Source organism: Pelodiscus sinensis, chromosome 1 (genome assembly GCF_052426305.1).
Source record: "Pelodiscus sinensis isolate ZL-2025 chromosome 1, ASM5242630v1, whole genome shotgun sequence".
Classification (NCBI taxonomy): domain Eukaryota; kingdom Metazoa; phylum Chordata; order Testudines; family Trionychidae; genus Pelodiscus; species Pelodiscus sinensis.
In genome coordinates, this window is record NC_143052.1 from 198,292,177 (window position 1) to 198,311,868 (window position 19,692).

The 19,692-nt window shown below is 38.6% G+C and overlaps 1 protein-coding gene across 1 annotated transcript in view; it reads left to right on the forward strand.

The window, feature by feature from the left end:
* The window catches only part of EFHC2 (EF-hand domain containing 2), an 82,085-nt gene extending 62,693 nt beyond the window's left edge, over positions 1-19,392 (forward strand). The window contains exons 11-15 of the mRNA XM_006137936.5: positions 949-1,082; positions 6,506-6,703; positions 7,423-7,515; positions 16,026-16,131; positions 19,063-19,392. Of these exons, the coding sequence (XP_006137998.3) occupies positions 949-1,082; positions 6,506-6,703; positions 7,423-7,515; positions 16,026-16,131; positions 19,063-19,158 (627 nt within the window). The 3' untranslated portion in view covers positions 19,159-19,392. The remainder of the gene's footprint in view (positions 1-948; positions 1,083-6,505; positions 6,704-7,422; positions 7,516-16,025; positions 16,132-19,062) is intronic.
* Positions 19,393-19,692: the final 300 nt, after the last annotated feature.

Consider the following 19,692-nt stretch of genomic DNA (forward strand, 5'->3'; position numbering starts at 1 on the left):
CTTGGTTATGCTAAGTATAACTTAGAGTCAGGCTCTTATGGTTAGATCCTTAATTGCCAGCCTTATCTAATTTCAGTATTTGCTACTCAAAACAACATTGACTATGAAATGGGGAAAACAGTTTTCAGCTTGTTTCATTGTACTTCATATTCTGTAGCAGAGCATGTCTGACTTTCTTGAACTTGATTCAGCTTCTGTTAAATAACTAGTCATTTATTCCAAAAATAAAATTCAAGGTTTTTTTCTGGTTGATTACATACTTTTAAGAATAGCAAGTAAATTATGTACAGAGTTTTAACATAGCAAAGCTGAATACTGTCTTTGAAGCTTAACTCCTCAAATCTAATTGGAACAGCCTAACTGGGAAGAATGCCACTTGTTGAAATAAACGTTCATCTTGCCTTCTGGGAAAAATTGGTTGCTAATTGTAAAATCCATGCTGAACTCACTGTGAATGACAAGTTTATATGACTGAGCATATACATTTGAACTGCAGTAAGCTGTTCACCAAAGCAAAGGATGAAAAGATTTACTTTAAATGAACTGTATGTATTAATCGAGGATTAAGTGGAATGCAGTAGTGAACTGTGAGGGCAAAGATCATTTTTAAACTTGTGCTTTAAAATGTATCTTTATCTGCTTTGACATTTAATTGAAGCAAAACTGGACATCATTTTCAGTAACTGAAATTTAAGCTTTCTGAAAGTGTAAGAGATAAGTAGTTATTGAGCTTTTAAAATGTTCATTAAAAAGGCAAATTTTTTCAGCCGTTGTTTTTTCTCAAATTCACATAGAAAATGCAGTGATATGTAATGTACATTTGATATGAGACAATGAGGATGATAATGCTTAGCAATTATGCAGTGCCTTACATCTCTACAACACTGCATAAGTGAACTAAATAATGTCTTTTTGAGTATAACATACATTTTTATCCCCCCACTTAAGTTCCCAATGGCCAATATCAACCTCATCCTGAACAAATTGAAGGCTTTAGGAGAACCGAGTTCCAGAGAGATCAAGCAGATTTTTGCAGCCACTGACCCTGAACACACCAAGGTGATTGAATATAACCCTTTCAGGTAAGAATGAAGGATTCTCAGTTTTAGTGTTTACTTCAGATGATTTCCAAGAAATGTACAGAGCATTGCTGTTTCTTGAAGGTCTTTGCACAGTTGTATATTAAACGCTAAGTGACTGATGACTTGTATTTGATTTCCACACGTTTTAAGACATTATGTGAAATGCAACACAAAGGAAGGTCTTCAGATGAAATTTAAAGAAAGGGAAATGATCCTGGCTTAGAACGAGAGAATGGGAGAGTTTTTTGAATAGCTTGAACAGCACAAATGAATGTGGCATTTATCTATGGAGCTAGCAGTGCAGCTACAGGAGAATGAGATCGTAACGGCAGAGGCAGGGGAGTAGGTGAATACATCGGCAGACAGGTAGGGTCAGCCAAGTCAGCTGGAAGTTCTAAAACTCAGGGAATTTTCAGTTGAATTCAGAGATGGATAGGAAACAGTAACAGAGAAAGGGGTTAATTGAGTCCTGATTCTTTGAGCACCATAATAATCTGGTCACTGAATCAGGGCCCTTGAAGTATAGGAAACAATCTAGGAAGATCTGAAAAGAGGGAAATATATTCTCAGTCAGTGATTAAAGTATGAATAAGTGAGCAGAAGTTGTTTTAATGGAAGCCTGGATTCTGGCAATGATCCATAGGTGGTAATGAGCAAATGTTTAGGCAAATTATATATGGAAGGGAAAATTAAATTGAAGATCAAAGGTTGCTTCAAGACTTCTGACTTTGGGAGGGGTTTGAGCTAAGGAGAGTGTTAATAAAGCCAAAAATATGGGACAGAGAAGATTGTTTTACTTATGGCTTCAGTTTTTTCAAACTTTGAGTAGTTATTATATGATAGTTTAATCAGGTGCATCAAAGATAAGATGTGTGGGTAAATGGGAAAAAAAGAAATGTCTTCTTTATAAAAATGTTATTTCAGAAAAGACTGATGAAATATATTACAAGATATTTAGGTGTGAAGCAAAGGCCAAAAGATAGGTTTTCATAACACTTAATAGTGGAAGTATTAATGAAAGAAAAAAAACATGTTAAGTAATGAAAAATAAGTACCTCGAGAAGTAAGATTCATACCAGGAGAAGTCAATACCACTGGCACCTTGTTTTTGCTAAGGATACTTAAGATTCAGTGTTAGAAGTTTTATTGAGATCGAACAGGTGTCAGTCCATGATCAAAGTCAAGACATTAGACCATTAAATGCAGATGAGATGGGTAGTTTCACTACAAAAGAAAGAAAGGGCAAAATAAACCCAAGTTGATGATGTCTATGTTGAAAACCCCCTTTCTATATTAGTAAGCAGTTTATTGCATGTGCCCAGTAATCTGTTTAAAGACCAAATAACTTGATCATTAAATATTTGCTGTGGTCCAAATTATAAACTCATCATCTGAAATGTTGGGGGTTTTTTTGGCCATGCATTGATAATGTGTCACAGCACTTGTATTACCAAATTGGAGGGACAGACTTTTTAGAAGGACTGACTGCACTTCTTTATGGTGGGGAAAGGTTTTTATTTTAAGATATGTAGCCTCTGTTACATGTAAGCTTACTGCGTAATTTTTTAAGCCAAATTCTGGGCAGCTGTGAACAGCCCGTGTGCTCAGAGGGGTCTGGAAAGAGATGCATTCTCTCCCCTATACTGTGGAGCCACTCTGCGGCCTGCTTTTTAAGCAGTGAGGCTTCAATAGCCAACTGCCGCTTTTTTTCTGCCTGGAGCTTTGTCGGAAAAAAGTGCCAGTCTAGACTCTGATCTTGTGGAAAATAAAGCCTTTTCCGAAAGATCCCTTATTTCATAGAGGGATAAGGGATCTTTCAGAAAAGGCTTTATTTTCCACAAGATCAGCGTCTAGACTGGCGCTTTTCTCCGGCAAAGCTCCGGGCAGAAAAAAAAGCGGCAGCCATTTTCATGCTAATGAAGCACGGGAGATATAAATCCCTGCTTCATTAGCAATTGCGATACATCTAATTTACATCCCTTTTCCAAAAAAGGTATGTAGTCTAGACGTAGCCATTTGACTTTTATGCTTTCCTGCTCCTAGTGTATTATATACATAGAACACAGCAAATTATTTGAAAAATCTTAACCATATCTTCTTGTTCCATTTTGCAATATACACGTTACTATAGAATTGCCTGGAAATATTTCTGCCATTGAGAGGAAAAACATTTTCATTCCAAAGCAAACAGAAAATCTCTCTGCTATAAAAAGTTAAAAAAATTAGGGAACATATGTTTTTTATTTGGTTATTTTCTCTCATATATTACTAGTGCTTTTAGTCTTTCATGGAATTTCATAAGTATAGGCCTTTACAAAATGCATATTTTTAGTACCTGCAAACACCTGCATGACAGCCTGAAGCTGTAAGGAACACTTAAGTTTATGCCCCAATACTAGAGTCTCCCTGGCTTGTTTCAGAATGGCCTAAAAGTTTTACTATGCTCTGGACTTTACAGTTTAAATATACTCCTGTCAGCCTACTTAATGAGTCAAAATAGCTTTCTCCATAATGCACAGATCCTGTCTTGTATAATTTTCCACAAGTGGCACTGGGAAGATGCACTCTTAGGCTATGTCTGCACTGCAGTGCTCTTTTGGGATACCGGAGTATCTCGAAATAGCTCTTCCATGTCTTAACAGGAAGCCGGTTATTTCGGGCTTGCTAGTCCAATGTCCTGTAAACCACATTCCACGAGGAGTAAGGGATGTTTTGGAATAGTGGGTTATTTTGAAATTTGGCACTGTGTAGACAGCACCAAATTACGAAATAAGCTATTTCAAGATAAGATATGCAATTTGCATAGCTCAAATTGCGTATCCTTTTTCGACCTACGGTGCAGTGTAGGCGCATCCTTAGATATGATTCAGTGAAGCAAAATGATAATTATAGTTTTTATTTATTCTATTTAATGTTTACAAATCTCAAATCATACAGCATAGGAAACAGTCCCTTAAATCCCCAAAGAGAAAATAATTTCATCTGAGGAAATCTTTGGTGCTATGATTGTCTGAATTGAGAAAACATATGGAAGGGCTGTTTAGACCCTTATCCTGCAAAGATTTAAGCCTGGATGCAAAGTTGCACATGTGAATAGGCCCACTGAAGCCAATGTGACTGGTCATACGTGTAAGTTTATGCATATGCTTAAATGATTGAAGTTGTAATTTGTTTTGGGTGGGGATAGTCTTTTACAGTGTCTGTACAGTGCCCAGCACAAACTGGACTTCAGTTTTAATTGGAGGGCCTGTGAGCATTACCGTAAAACACATAATAACAAGGAAGGGACCATACTTAGGTACAGTGTTGTATTTCATGGTGGTCATTCTATTCAAATGCAAATGCCAAGTTTGCCTATGTTTGGAAATAAGATTTATCTTGAGTTAGGTACACTTTGTCCTGTGCTGATAATACATCTCCAGTCACTGTAAATAAAGGATCTTTCTGTGTTACTTAATACAAATCCAGCTCATGGTGAATCAACTGACTCAAAGTTGAGAGTACATTGTGTTAAGTATCCTTCAGTGAATAGCTCTGCAAATTTAGACTTTATAGGCTCTGGGTTGACACTTTTATTTGAGCATGGCTGCCAAAAATCAAATCATTTAAAAGAAATAAATAACAATCATTAAATTTGTTATACAGTTGTGTGTCTGTGTGCATGGGGGTTGTATATATTTATGCTATGAATTGTTGACTATTAAAGGCTACATTATCAGAAAATTGTGCAAAGTTTAGCCATGCACCAGCCATCAATTTTTCATGAGAGTTTTGTGACTAAAACCCTATGGAAAACTGATAATTTATCCCAAATATATTTTCAGAGGACAGTATACCAAATCAAGGACATAGCAACTTTATTGACAGCGTCTCAAGGGAACTCTCACTAGAACTTTAATTGCATCAAAAGATTATGACAAGGTTTACTAGCAGTGTAATGTATTTTTTTAAAATACAGAAGTGTCATGGACAACTAACCTCATTTTGACCAACCTATAAGAACTTATTTAAAATATCTGATTCTTGATATTTAAAAATATTAGAAGTGTGATTAAGTATGATTTCAACACAGGTACTCGTTTGGAGGCTTAGTGCCATGGTCTAGTTATACAAAATTAGATTTAAGAGATTTTATAAAAATCCATGTTATAGTTATGGGCCTCAGTTGTTTCCTACCCTGGAGATTGGGAAAGCCACCTTCTGGAGTCCTTTACATATCTCACTGTTGCCAGGGAGGTTTTTTTTAATATATATATATATATAATATTGTGCTAGCACATAGAACGTGCTCAGAGCCTTCTCCACAGAGGACACAGTTTTAAAAGAAGCGAACACATGAATTTATTGTGATAGGGATTCTAAATTAAATTCAGTTATGTTACCTCTTTCTTCTGGGGTGGAATTCTGCTAGTAGTGAATTCCAAGCACTGGCCCCACTCCCATTGTCTTTGGGGAGGCAAGAATACACTCAAAAATCACTCCAACACTGTTTATTCACTTTCATTAACAGAAGTCACCTTGATCCCAATACCCGCATCAGGCTAGCAGGCATGGATCAGGGGCATATCCTTTGGGCCCTGGCTGATTCTTACCTGGAGTGTGACATAGGCTTACTGCCCTGTTGGCTTGTGCTCCTGCTGGAGTTGAGTTTTCACCAGCTGTGTCCCTGCAACAGCCACCCAACGCTCTTGACACTGTCTCCTGTCTCTCCTCTTTCCCAAGAAATCTTGCAGTTGTAGGTCAAGGTGGAATTTCCTAATCTTAATCTCTCTGTCCAGTTCCTTATTTTTTCATCCCTCTGCCAGTCAGAGCTTTGGAAATGGGGTCAGTTTTCACAGCACTTCCACTGTGCAGGTGAGTGGAACTTTACACCTCCATCCTGTTGGTGTGCCTAGCTCTATCACTCTATTCTTTTGTCACTGCCCTCTCCTGCTCCTCTCTTGTATGTGTTTTTCTATGTATGTTTCATAAGGTCAGTTACTTTACTAGCTCATACATCTATAAATATCTGATCAAATATGGTGGAAGCTATTTTATAACTGATGAGAAGATTAAATAAAATTTTGCTTAGTAGTTGGACAAAGACAGTGATGCAATAAATACTATATTCTGTATGTCTTTAATAGGACATTGCTGAGGAAAGGTACTTGAAAGATTACAAAGATTGGTATAATACCTGCATTGTTCTAGGTCTTTTACAGATTGGTAGGAAGCAATGGTCTTTTCCCTAAAGAGTTAATATTTATGTAATGTCTAAAATGCTTTCTTGAGTAGAGTTGAATTCATGTTAAACTATGTGGACTTAATATCAGCATCACAAGTTGAGTGTAGTACATCACTTAATTTCACAGAACTCTTAATAGCATTAAATACTCTGCTTTAAATGCTTTTGCTTATTTTATTTATTTATTTCTTGCTAACAGAAATTTGATAGCAAATGTCACTGGTGGAAAATTGTCAGAACATGAAATTATGACTATTGGACGTTATTATAGTATGCGAGATGAGGTTGAAACGGACATCAACTTCCTTCTTGCAGTGGCTCAAGAACAGCTAAAGAAAAATAACTTCGAGAATTTTGGGCAACTGTCTGCTACCTTTGTTTACAATGACCGTGAAAAGTAAGGTTTCTGTATTTGATTCAAGCTAAAAGTTGACTCCCTTTATTAGTTCACGATTTGATATATAACTTCGTGGAGACCCAAGGTCGGTCTGTCTGTCTGTCTGTCTCTCTCTCTCTCTGTCTAGTATATCATATAAATGCATTCAAAGAATTTGGTTTCTGGTAGGGGCTACTTGAGGATCGATGTCCTCCTTTTTTCTTTCTGATTTTTTGCTGATGGAGTGAGTCTACATCATTTCAAGTGTTTGGGATAGCCTGTGAAATAGCAATGTTCCTGGCCCTGTCACCACAGAAAAAAAAACATTTCTTTAATCAGAGGGGACGAATAGACTTTTATAGCAAAATTTTAAAAATCTAAGATTTTTAGATAGTTCAAAATAATCACTTATATAAATTGTTTGTCCTTCTGGTTTTGTAGGATCATAGGTTTAGAATTAGAAATCTGTGAATAAATACCTGCAGCATGTGTTTTAAATAGACAGGAGAAGAGGGCTATGTATGTAAAGTGTTGATGTTTTCCTATTATGCAAAAGTGAATTTTTGTGAAATATAATTTTCATTTTTACCCTTACATTTTTTTCACCAGGTTTTGTATTGTTTCCTTATTCAGTAATACATGCATTTGAAATACACATTTTTGCTTCCATGTTGTTAAATTTGTAAAGATAAAAAATACAAAAGACATTTTTTTCACTTCATTTTATTTATTTTTTGCAGATGTGGGTTGCTTCCCCATGAGAAATGCAGGACTATTTGCAAGTCCTTCAGGTTGCCATTGGCTGATGATCTTCTGCGGACTTTACTAACCATGTAAGTCATAGCCAGACAAAATGCTGTGTGTAGTATAAGTGTATGTTTAATGGCAGAGGATTATTTAATATACATTGTAGAAATATTTCCTAAGAATTTCAGCAGTTCACACAGTTGTGTGTGTGCTCTGGTGCTGATTTTTTCCATGAACTTCTTTGAGTCTTCATGTTTGGTAAACATTTGGAATTAACAAGGAAGAAAACTGAAGCATTTTTGTCATTTTTGGTTGACAGAAAAAAAATCCCCATGACTATATATATACACTATAATTGAATAAACTTATAGAAATTAACAACTAACATTTATTGTCTAGGATAAATAGGTGGATCATTCTCTCTCTCTCTCTCTCTCTCTCTCTCTCTCTCTCTCTCTCTCTCACACACACACATTCACACACATGCTCTCTCACACACACACAATCTGAGAAAAATGCCATGATGAATAATGTAGAAAAGTTCATGAATCAAATAGATGGTATTAATAGATACAACAGTCCTTTGTGGATGTGGCTCCTCATCAGCTGTTGGGAGTGAGCCACATCCACTCGGTCTGAATTGGCCTCCTTATCACTGGTCCTACACTTGGTGAGTTTCTCTCTTTTTTTGTTGTGCTAGTACTTATATATATCCCAACTTCTGTGATTTTTATTCCATGCATCTGATGAGATGGTTTTTACCCATGAAAGCTTGGACCCAATAATCTGTTAGGGTATGTCTACAATACAAAGTTAATTCGAACTAACAGACGTTAGTTCGAATTAACTTTGATAGGTGCTACACATGCAAACCGCTAGTTCGAACTTAATTCAAACTAGCGGAGCGCTTAATTCGAACAAGGTAAACCTCATTCCACGAGGACTAACGCCTACTTTGAATTAAGTAGTTCGAATTAAGGGGTGTGTAGCCACTTAATTCGAAATAGTGGGAGGCTAGCCCTCCCCAGCTTTCCCTGGTGGCCACTCTGGGCACCACCAGGGAAACTCTTCTGCCCCCCTCCCAGCCCCGGAGCCCTTAAAGGGGCACGGGCTGGCTACGGTGCCCGTGCCAGGTGCAAGCCTGCCAGCACCCAGCCAGCAGACCCTGCACCTGGCACGGCACGAGCCAGCCACCCAGTGCCACCCAGCCCTCCGCCTCTTCCTGGGACCAGGCTGGCGGCTCCCAGGAGCCTCCCCGGGACCACAAGAGGTGGGCACCCACCTGGTCTAGTGCGGAGATCGTGGACCTCATCCAGGTTTGCGGGGAGGCCTCCAATGTCCAGGACCTCCACACTAGGCACAGGAAAGTGGCCGTCTAGGGCAGGATAGCTGCCAGCCTGGCCACCCAGGAGCAGGTTTGCATGAAAATCAAGGTGGTCCAGTGAGACCCCCGACCTGAGCCCTGAGCTTAGAATGGCCGTACTAGGTCAGACCAAAGGTCCATCTTGCCCAGTAGCCTGTCTGCTGACAGCGGCCAACACTAGATGCCCTGGAGGGGATGGACCGAAGACAATGACCAAGCCATTTGTCTTGTGCCATCCATCTCCAGCCTTCCACAAACAGAGGCCAGAGACACCATTCCTACCCCCTGGCTAATAGCACTCCATGGACCCAACCTCCATCACTTTATCTCACTTCTCTTTAAACTCTGTTCTAGTTCTAGCCTTCACAGCCTCCTGCAGCAAGGAGTTCCACAGGTTGACTCTTTGCTTTGTGAAGAAGAACTTTCAGTTATTAGTTTGAAGCCTGCTACCCATTCATTTCATTTGGTGTCCTCTAGTCCTTCTATTATGGGAACTAATGAAGAACTTTTCTTTATGCACCCTCTCCACACCACTCATGCTTTTAGAGACCTCTATCATATCCCTCCTCAGTCTCCTCTTTTCTAAGCTGAAAAGTCCCAGTCTCTTTAGCCTCTCTTCATATGGGACCTGTTCCAAACCCCTGATCATTTTAGTTGCCCTCCCCTCTCCCCCCTCTCTCTTTCCCTACCCCACCTCCTTTTCCCAGTCTCCCCCAGTTTTGTTAAAAAAAGAGAGTTTCTATTTTTGACCACACGTGTCCTTTATTTTGTACATCAGGAAGCGGGGCTAGGGATGGGTAAGTGGAAGGAGGTGAGGGAGGAATGGGGCACGAGCCCCCGATGAAGAGGACTGGGGTGGCTCTGCGGGCTCCTCGGGGTGGAAGCTCTCCTGCAGCCCCCCGATTGCCACCCCTCCCCCGGATGGCAGCCTGCGGCAAGTGCAGCCGGGCTGATGGCCGAGTGCTGTGATGTGCCGAGTGTAGGCTCTCAGGGCACTCCAAGCCAGGACTGCTTTGCAAGCGGGGAACCCCTGAGAACTGTCTGTCCGGGGTGGGGGTCAGATCCCTTTAAGCACAGCCCTCGGCTAGCCTGAGACAGCAGCTCCACGCTCTAAGTTGTATTCTGATGCCCTGCCGGCACTGCTTCCGGCATTCTTAACCTCTGTTCTGGGTCCACTCAGTGTGGAGATGCTAGTTCGAATTAGCAAAATGCTAATTCCAACTAGTTTTTAAGTCTGGATGTGCTTATTCGAATTAGCTTAGTTCAAATTAACTAATTCGAACTAACTTAGTTCTAATTAGCGCTGTAGTGTAGACATACCCTTAATCTTTAAGGTGCCACAGGACCCCTCGTTGTTTTTACAGATACAGACCAACATGGCTACCCCTCTGAGACTTCACTTCTGACGGTTGGGGCACAAGCATTAGTCAAAAGACACATACAGTTCATTTTTAGAACTCCCACCAAGTTGTCCAGCATAAAACATGCATCAGGATAATTGGCATTTAGAACTAGAATTCTCATAGTCTCAAAGGTGTGATTGAATAGATGCAACTAGAGGAAGGATGAAGTGGACTTTTGCTTTATTTGCTAATACTGAAGAAGAACTAGCAAATCTGATGCATCATAGGCCTCAGAAATATATATATTTGGCTTGGTATTAGGAAAAGCTTTTGAAAGTTGACAGTCTCATAGAAGGGGTGGCTGAATGGAGATAGCTTCAAAAAAAACACCAAATCTCTTTAATTGAAAATGATTGTTAAAATTATATACAAGCTTAGAGAACAAGGAGGTTGCTTAATATGTAGTGGAAGATCATTTCATTCTAAACATCGCTTTATATGATTAGGGACTGTGAGTAATTTTAGTGATAAGATGAAGATTCATTGCACTGAAAGATCTCACTGTATACAGTGAGTCCTTACATTATAGATAAGAGGAAAGTATTTAAATTCTTAAACTAAGGCTTGTGCAGTTGGTACCACTTAAGTAAGGATGTGTATTTAATAGTAACTTTTGTTTATTTGGGGGTTCATGGTCGGGAATATGTTTCCTGTAGTGGATTTAATTAAAATTAATTTCCTATTCATTGGGAGGCCTCATACTCTGCCTTGGAAGTAGTAGTATCTTTCCCCTCCATTTGCTATTTCTCATGAAGGTTGAAAAACCATGAAACATGTACCACAGCGGCATTGCTGCCAATAAGCCAGTTTGACTTCTGGAAAGTCCACAGTTCAATGTAAGGTAGCACCGCTTATCACTGATGTCCCGTCACCTGTTTTTATAGATGAGGAAGAATTTGATTTTTATTTCTATGGGTATTTCTATTGAACATTTCTAAATTTATTAAATGCATTTAGGAGGAAAATTGTGCAAATCCCACAGCACCAGCAGCTTTAGCTAATGCCTTAGCTAGACTCTCTTCAACTATAAAATGGTACTGAACCATATGAATGAATATTAGTTGAATAGTCGAAAGAGCTCTCTAACTATAGCTTCTTCAGCTTGCAGGTTTTTTCCCCTGAGATTGAGCAATAAATATATTGATGTTAACTTTGAATTTTCTATTTAAAAAAGTAATACCCATAAATATCTATTATTTAACATTTGTATGTAATGCTGCAGGTGTCCTTGGCACTTAACAAACAGAATAAGGATTTAAGCCACATTGAAGCAAATAGGCATTTTGTTACTGGCTTCAATAAGCCCAAGATTTCATGTGAGGTTTCTGTCCCAGGGAGCATCAGTCACCCCAGAATAGACACTGAGGAGATTGATCTCCCGGAATTTGATTTAGTGGGTCTAGGAAGGGGCCTGCTAAATGGAGCACTAATCGTGCCCCCGTTGAGTCTGGTATTCTACTGATTCATGAGGAGTAAGGGAAGTCAATGGGAGCGTTTCTACTGTTGACCACCTGCAGTGGGGATACCACAGAAATTCTTTGTGTCCAATTAGTATAAATATATTTTTTAAAATTACAGAACAGGTGCAGAGTTTTATCGTTATGTTTTAATATATGCAGAGGCTTCCCATTTGTTTCTACCTGTAAAATGCAGCAATTATTATAACATTTCTTTAAGTTTATGCAAACATACAAGGAACAATTAGCTTGCTTAATACACAAGCACAATTAAAATGCTTGAAAAATAAAAATTTTACATAGAATTTTCTTTTGATTCTATTATTCAATGTGCACTTACCAATGCACCAATGAAGAGTTAAAAAGACCTAATCCCTTTCTGAATGGACTTACAATCTAAACAGAGAGATGGCAAATGAGGAAAGATAAAATGGAGAAAAGAAAGCAGCTAATGAGACTGTATGGCCAAGGTTTCAAATATAAAAGCTTGAGTTCATCTATAGTGCACGCATCTTGTGGCTTTAAAAAATAGTGTAAATTTTATGCTAAATAATTGCAATGGACACATCAGAATGATTTCTCTCTGCCCTGCTAATGTGAGGTGGTAATAGTGGGCTTCCAGAGCTGGGAGAGACTTGGCAACTGTGACTTAAGAAAATCTGTGGGAGGCAGCTGCCAGGTTGGGAGGGCTGTAGCTGGTGTGCCTCTGGGATCTAATGTTCCAGATGATTTCTCTTTATGCCAGAGAAACTGATAATCACTCTTGTGTCAGTTCTGCTGCTTTTCAGTTAGACTAATTCAGATGTGTCTTAGACATTGGGGGGGAGGGATAGCTCAGTGGTTTGCCTGTTAAACCCAGGGCTGTGAGTTCAATCCTTGCGGGGCCATTTAGGAATCTGGGGTAAATCTGTCAGGGATGGTACTTGGTCCTGCCAGGAGGGCAGCAGATTGGCCTCGACTCAATGACCTCTCAAGGTCCCTTCCAGCTCTATGAGAAAGCCATATCTCAAAATGCAGAGCTCAAATGGTCCTCAGGAAGTCATCAGGTCCACCCCTTGTGGTGTACTATGTACATATTCAAAACTCATTGAGGGTGTTTTAATCAATGAGACATTGTCTGCCCATAGAAATGTGCAGATTTCCCCCAAATTTACTGTGGAATCCAGTGACAAACAAGACAGTAGAAGAGTGCATGCATCTAAGAAGATAAAGCCAAACTTTATGTAAACTACATTACAAGCATTTTGATTAGAAAATGCAGCAGCTCCAATTTGCTGGTTTTCTTTTGTTCCGTCCAACAGCCTCCAAGTTTCCGTGTGTGTATGAGCCCATGCAAAGTGAAACCTCTGTTTGCTTCAGTTTTAATGTGAACAATGCAAAACTGTTAATTTGTTTTTACATGGTATCACCCTGAGGGTCATGCATTCCTCTGAGCACCCCATCTCCTCTGGTTTAGCAGAAAGGGGAAGAAGACCCCCAGGCATCTTTGATCCTCATAAGGGCTAGAGCAATGACTTCAGGCCAGAAAAATTCTGCCCTTAGAACATCCCTCCCACCACAGGCCAGGACCTCTCTGCCTTTTTTCTATCTCTTGGGCTATGTCTACACTTCAGAGCTTTTCCATGTAGACAGGCCAAACTTCGGAAAAGCCTCTTCTGAAAAGAAAGCGGAAAAAGATAAACAAATTGAGAATTGCAACTTGCATATTTTTTCCAGTGTAACTCTGTTGGGGTATGTCTACACTACCCTGCTAGTTCGAACTAGTGGGGGTAATGTAGTCATCCGCACTTGCAAATGAAGCCCGGGATTTGAATTTCCCGGGCTTCATTTGCATGAAGCCGGCCGGCGCCATTTTTAAATGCCGGCTAGTTCGAACCCCGTGCCGCGCGGCTACACGCGGCACGGAGTAGCTAGTTCGGATTAGGCTTCCTAATCCGAACTAGATGTACGCCTCGTTCCACATCTGCCTAATCCGAACTAGCTACTCCGTGCTGTGTGTAGCCGCGCGGCACGGGGTTCGAACTAGCCAGCATTTAAAAATGGCGCCGGCCGGCTTCATGCAAATGAAGCCCGGGAAATTCAAATCCCGGGCTTCATTTGCAAGTGCGGATGACTACATTACCCCCGCTAGTTCGAACTAGCGGGGTAGTGTAGACATACCCTTGTATAGACATTGCCTTGGTGTGTATGCCCTGGTGACTTTTACACAGCAGCATACCCTCAAAACTCATATTTTAGGGGTGGCATGCTCCCTCCAGTAAAGGTAGGCATAATTCTCCACCTGCAACAAAAAAGATCGGGGGACAGACAGCAGGACTCGAAAGGCTCCTCTGATTGTCCTGCTATATTCTCTCCAGCTCAATGTGTCTGGCACCTTAGACACACCTGTCTCCATTGTGACCTTCAGGTACCAATAATTAGAATGTAACTTTTTGTAAACATGTCTTGGTTTTTCAGTACACTATGACAGACTTGGTAGTGCAGTTTACATTTGTTGGTACATGCTAATCAGGTTTACTGCATGGTAACCACAATATACTAACCAGTTATACAAGAGTTGTTAGTCCTTTTAACCTTTTCCTGTAACCAACTTAAACACATATTAATACCCAGAATATACAGCAGCCATCAAACAAACTAAAGTAGCAGCATACTTGACAAATGTTCTGTTAAATCAAAGTGACATAGTACTTTCTACAGTTATCTGATTAACATTTTAATAAAGGGTTTTCTCAAAACGAAGGAACTCAAGCTCTGTAAATATTGCTATCTACAAAAAGAACACTTGGGCTGCAACTTTTCTGGATGGAAAGAAAAAAAACATTTATAAGCAGATTGGGTCACTATAGCCTCATGAATTGATACAGCAGGCTTCTACTTGTTGTGGTAATCCAAGGTGAACACATTTTATGGAGGCTACAAACAAGAGTTATTTTTCTTCTGCCAAAGAAAAGAAAATTGTTCTCCAATTCTTCTACCATATTCTAACATCAAATACTGTGATGACGTTCTATAGCAAAACTAAAGGGGGACGATTGTCAAGTGATCTTGTCTCCTTTTGATGAGGCAAATCTAACTTCCTTTATTATTGCAAAGAATTATAGTGTCTACTCATATTAACTCTGATAACGCAAATGGATAGCATTTTGTTCCAGTCCATCTAGTACCTTGTGAGTCTCAACTCATATCTCAGAAACAGGGCTTCTCCTTATGCATACTCTATGGGAGCCAAGGGATTTGTATCCACCCACTAGATACCAGAATGAATTTGGAATATTTTCAAGCCATTTTTACATACGTGCCTAAATATGCATTTAGAAGGTTATTTATCAGTACCCGTTCTTGAAAATTTTAGCTCTAGTTAAGAGCATTAATTCAGAGACAGCATTCCTAGCTGTTTAGCATGCTTTCATATTCAGATTGAAAGACTTTGGCCCCAATCCAATGAAGTCAGTGGGATGGCACCTATACAGACTTAGATGAAAGTGGTCCAGTATAAGTTTTAAGTTGTTAAATTCTTTCACTTTTCCTGTATAAAAATCTGCTGAGTTAACTTGTACAGCTTTCTAGATTATACCTTCCACAAATCAGCAAAGGCCAATTTATATCCTAAGAACATACAAACTTCAAAGGTTCTAATTAATGAAACTGCAGGATGTCAAGATAATGTAGGGTTGAAAGCAATACTACAAGTTGGCAATACAAACAAATCACATGTCGAAAGGCTTATGAAATTCAGTGTGTGTGCAACATATGTCATATTAAGATATATATGCAATCAAAGAATAATGCCAGTCAACTTTTATGGCACATGCTTGCTTCTTAATAAAAAGTAGGAAGTATTTATCCTGCTCTACTCAGAACTGGTGATCACAAAATGGGTGCCAGTTCATTATGGATAGATGCTTATTTTTATGAAAGGATTAAAATCAAAGTTGCAAAATAAACCAGATATTGTGTCTTGCATTCCCTTGTGTGGATGTCTCTTCTAAACATAAGGACAGGGTTTATAGGGTATATCACTCTAATCCCAAAACTATAAGGCTGTCACTAATAATATTCATGTATTGAAGAAAAAATGATTAATTGTAATGTTTTAAAAACTGAAATGAGTTGAACTTGAATAAACTTTAAAGACAATAAAAAAGTCCAATGTGACAGGAAAAAAATGAACGTAAAATTTTACTTGAAGTGTAATATATAGAATAATAGAAATACATATTCTGCAGTCTTCTTGAACTGTTGTCCTTTTCTATATTTTTTAAATTAATTATAAAAAGGTAATTTGTTGTTGTGCAATGTAAAACATAGCATAGTATATTAAAATATTTAACAGTGGAGTCAATATTTATATATAAATATTCTGCTTGTAGGTTTGAAGACAGCAAGGAACAAGTAGATTATAAGAAGTTTGTCAATGGGCTGAATTGGAGAGAAACTCCAGTTCCTACATTCCAGACAATAAAGGTTCCTATAAAGGTAAAGTTAAGATGTTTAAAACAAAAAAGAAATGCACAAAATCTGAGAGCCTCATTCAGGCTGCAGTTAATGTTATTTAGCTGAAACATATTAACATCACTGATTTATCCATCAAAGACTTGATCTTTATGGATCTTGTCTGGGGTTTTTGGGGCAGTTTGTTTTTGCTGTGAGGGGCTGGCTGAGGCAGAGAACCAGTGTAAGGCAGGGGAACTCTGTGACTCTTCTGTGCATAATGGATGCCACTATGGATTTCTAGGGACATATAGGAAAGAAAATGTCTGTGCTCTCCTGTGAGTAAGGACATGGCTATCACTGTTACACAGAGCTTATGTTCAGAAGTCACGATTGTCAGGAACTTCTAAAAACTGCACTCACACTGCAAAATGTAGCTACAGTTTTCTGTAACTGTGGAAACTTGCACAGAATACGCCACTTTGTTAGTAGGTAGTGGGAGTAGCATGGAGAAATCAACTAATATGTTTCTGTAAGTCTAGTACTTAGGGTAAGTAAAAATTTTATTTCAGCAAACTGCAAATACTAATCTGACCTGGCTGTTTTGCACTGGTGTTAGAACAGAATGATTTAAAATAGAATTGTGCATAATCCAATCGAATTGATTTTTTACAAATGTCATAGCAAAGAAATCCCGAGTGTTATAGTGCACATATAACATCACTCTTCTGACCCAGCCATTGACTGCTGAGATTGAATGTGATTCATTTAGTCTCCTCTGTTTCTGCTGGTTTAGAAGTGTAGGGTTCACTGCACAATAAATTCAGCAGTTTCATACTTTTTTATCAGTGATATGCAAGTACTTTGTTTTCATCCTCACAACATAGTGACACTCTTCTGGAGCCTATAAAATAGTCTCTAGGAGCTAAGGAGGGCAAAATGTTGCTGAATTGCTAAGATTTCCTTGGTGTCATTTTCTTGGACTCCTTAATTCAGAAGAATGTTCTTTCTTGTGTGCACCTAAGATCCTGTACATATGTTTGCAACATCCACTTTATATTGGACATGTTTCAGATTTTAAAAGTGTGCACTCCATGTATTGATGAGGACACTTTTCAAAGACAGTCATAAGGAAGTTAGGAATTCTCAAAGATATTACTCACTGAGGGTATGTCTACACTAGATCGTTAATTCGTAGAATGAGATGTAACAATTAATCCGAACTAAGAATTTAGTTTGGATTAACTTTAAACTGCCGCGTGTAGCCATGGGCAGTTCGTTCAAACTAAGGGGGATTTAAAAATGGCAGCCAGATAGGAACATGCAAATAAAGCCCGGGATATTTAAATCCCGGGCTTCATTTGCAACTCCGGTTGCCTGATTTGCCTACCTAGCTCAAATTAACGAGCTAGTGTAGACATACCCTGATTGTGTTGTGATAGCACCCAGGGACACTTGTTAGAATTAGGGCACTGTTATAATAAGTACTGTACAAACAGAGGTAGATGCAGTCTCTGACCTAAAGCATTTACAAAACTAAGAGGATGAGCACCATATGAACCTTTTGGGGGAATTAAAGAGGCATAAAATTATACAGTTTTTTTGGCTTGTTATTTATTTCATATTTTTCACTTAGCAATATGGGCTGCCTGCCCGACATTCTCAGACTAGCCACTAAGCCCTGATTGATTTCTTGTGGATGGTGTGCCTGAAGTGAATCTTGCATAGGGGCTGGAGGTGGTGAGGAGAGGCATTGTGTTCAGTTTGTAGTCGTAATAAGCCAGTCAGTGGCTATGATCACAGTCTTCCACTTGCCTCCCTGTTACTAGATGCCAATGTTCTGTATATACCGTGGCAGCAGTGATTAGAGGGAGGACTGGTTTTATGGCTTGGTGGCAGGGAAGTTTTCCAGTGGATGTGGAACAGCAAGGGAGACAAGACAAAAGGATTTGGGAAACTAGTACTAGGTCTGGATTGGCATCTTTAGTACACCAAAGGCTGTGATCAGTATAATACAATATCAGGTATAATTTGGGCAGGGTTACATAGTAAAGATCAGGAAAATAAATGTGTGTTTGCAGTGGAGCCATTGGAGGGGTTTGCAGAAAATGAGCTGTCTCAGACCAGGTGGACCATCTAAACAATCCTTGCTTCAAGCCACAGAAGTGTATTCCTTTATTTGTTAGGCAGAAGAACCACTTCTGCATTAAACAATAAGTTACATAACATACTGAGATATCCTGCACCACAGTACATCAACAAACAAGTTAGTAAATTATGTCCACATTAGAAGTGGTGGCATTATTTATTCAATGTATTATTTTGTTGTTTAGCTGTAATATATAATACTGAATTTATTTTAGACTGGTATGTTTTAAAGAAAGATGAGTAACAAAAGAAGAGAGAGAAAGGAAGAGGAGATGCCAATGGGAATTCAAAATCCTTTTGATGAGTCTTTGAAGTTATCAGCTTAATCTTTATGCTATTGTGATTTAATATACATTGCAATAATATGTCTAGGTGTAAGATTATTATATTTTACAAACAAAAATTTCAGTTTGTATTCTAACTCAGTGACTGAATTTTCAATTTTAATCTTCTAATTTACATTTCTTTTTCTTTTTGTCTACTACTTTGAAAGCTGACAATTGCTACAAAATGTCTTCCTCTTAGCTGACCTACATATCTTTAAAATATAGGTATCTTAACTGAACAAATCAGTATGCGAGTCATTAATTCAAAAAAATTGTGCAGAAATGAAGGTAATGGGCTATTTTTAATTAAAACTTCAACAAAATTGATCAAAATCAACAATACCAAATTGTGTAGGAGGATATGTTCTACACATTTGTTCCCTTAACAGGTGATTTGTGTGTAGAAATGAAATCACTTGTTTAACATTGTTCTGTGACATTTCTAGTTACTTTTATTTTCAAAATGCAGTTCTAAGTTTGTTCTCTTGTTTATCACTTTCAGTATGAAGATGACTGGAGTGGGCAGCCACCATCCCTTCCAGTGAAAAGGATCAAATACTTACCCCTAATAGAGGATGTTTTTGGCACTGAAGAATAATCTGATCTATACGGGTCGCTTCTTTTGAATTACTGTTGCAACTTCACCAAGCATATCTGGACAGTTACTGTAAACGTCCCTTAAAAATAAAAGAATCACAGATACAGATTATATTGAATTTAAATTTCTTACTCCAGTGTAGAAATATAGTTCATATATTTTTGTAATTATTTCAAAATACAAAGTCCTGTACTGAAGGTGCATGAGCACAATTAAAAATATCCTTTAAACAGATCTTCATGTTTGGTTATATATAGAAATGCACAAATATTCAGAAATCTCACAGGGAGAATCAAATGTAGCAAAGTGTGACTGACCCCTAAACCATTCTCATCTGCAAACAAACCAAAATGGTCACCGATAACATTGTCAGTACAATAATTACATATTCTGTTCATTGTTTTGTCATGCTGCTTAGTTGGATATCAGTGTATCTCTGCTGAAGCTTATGTGTTTTTTATGTCTAAGCCAGTTAGTTTATGGAGGGATGCTAGTACAGCATAGCACAACATTTCCTGGTATCAGAGGTAATTA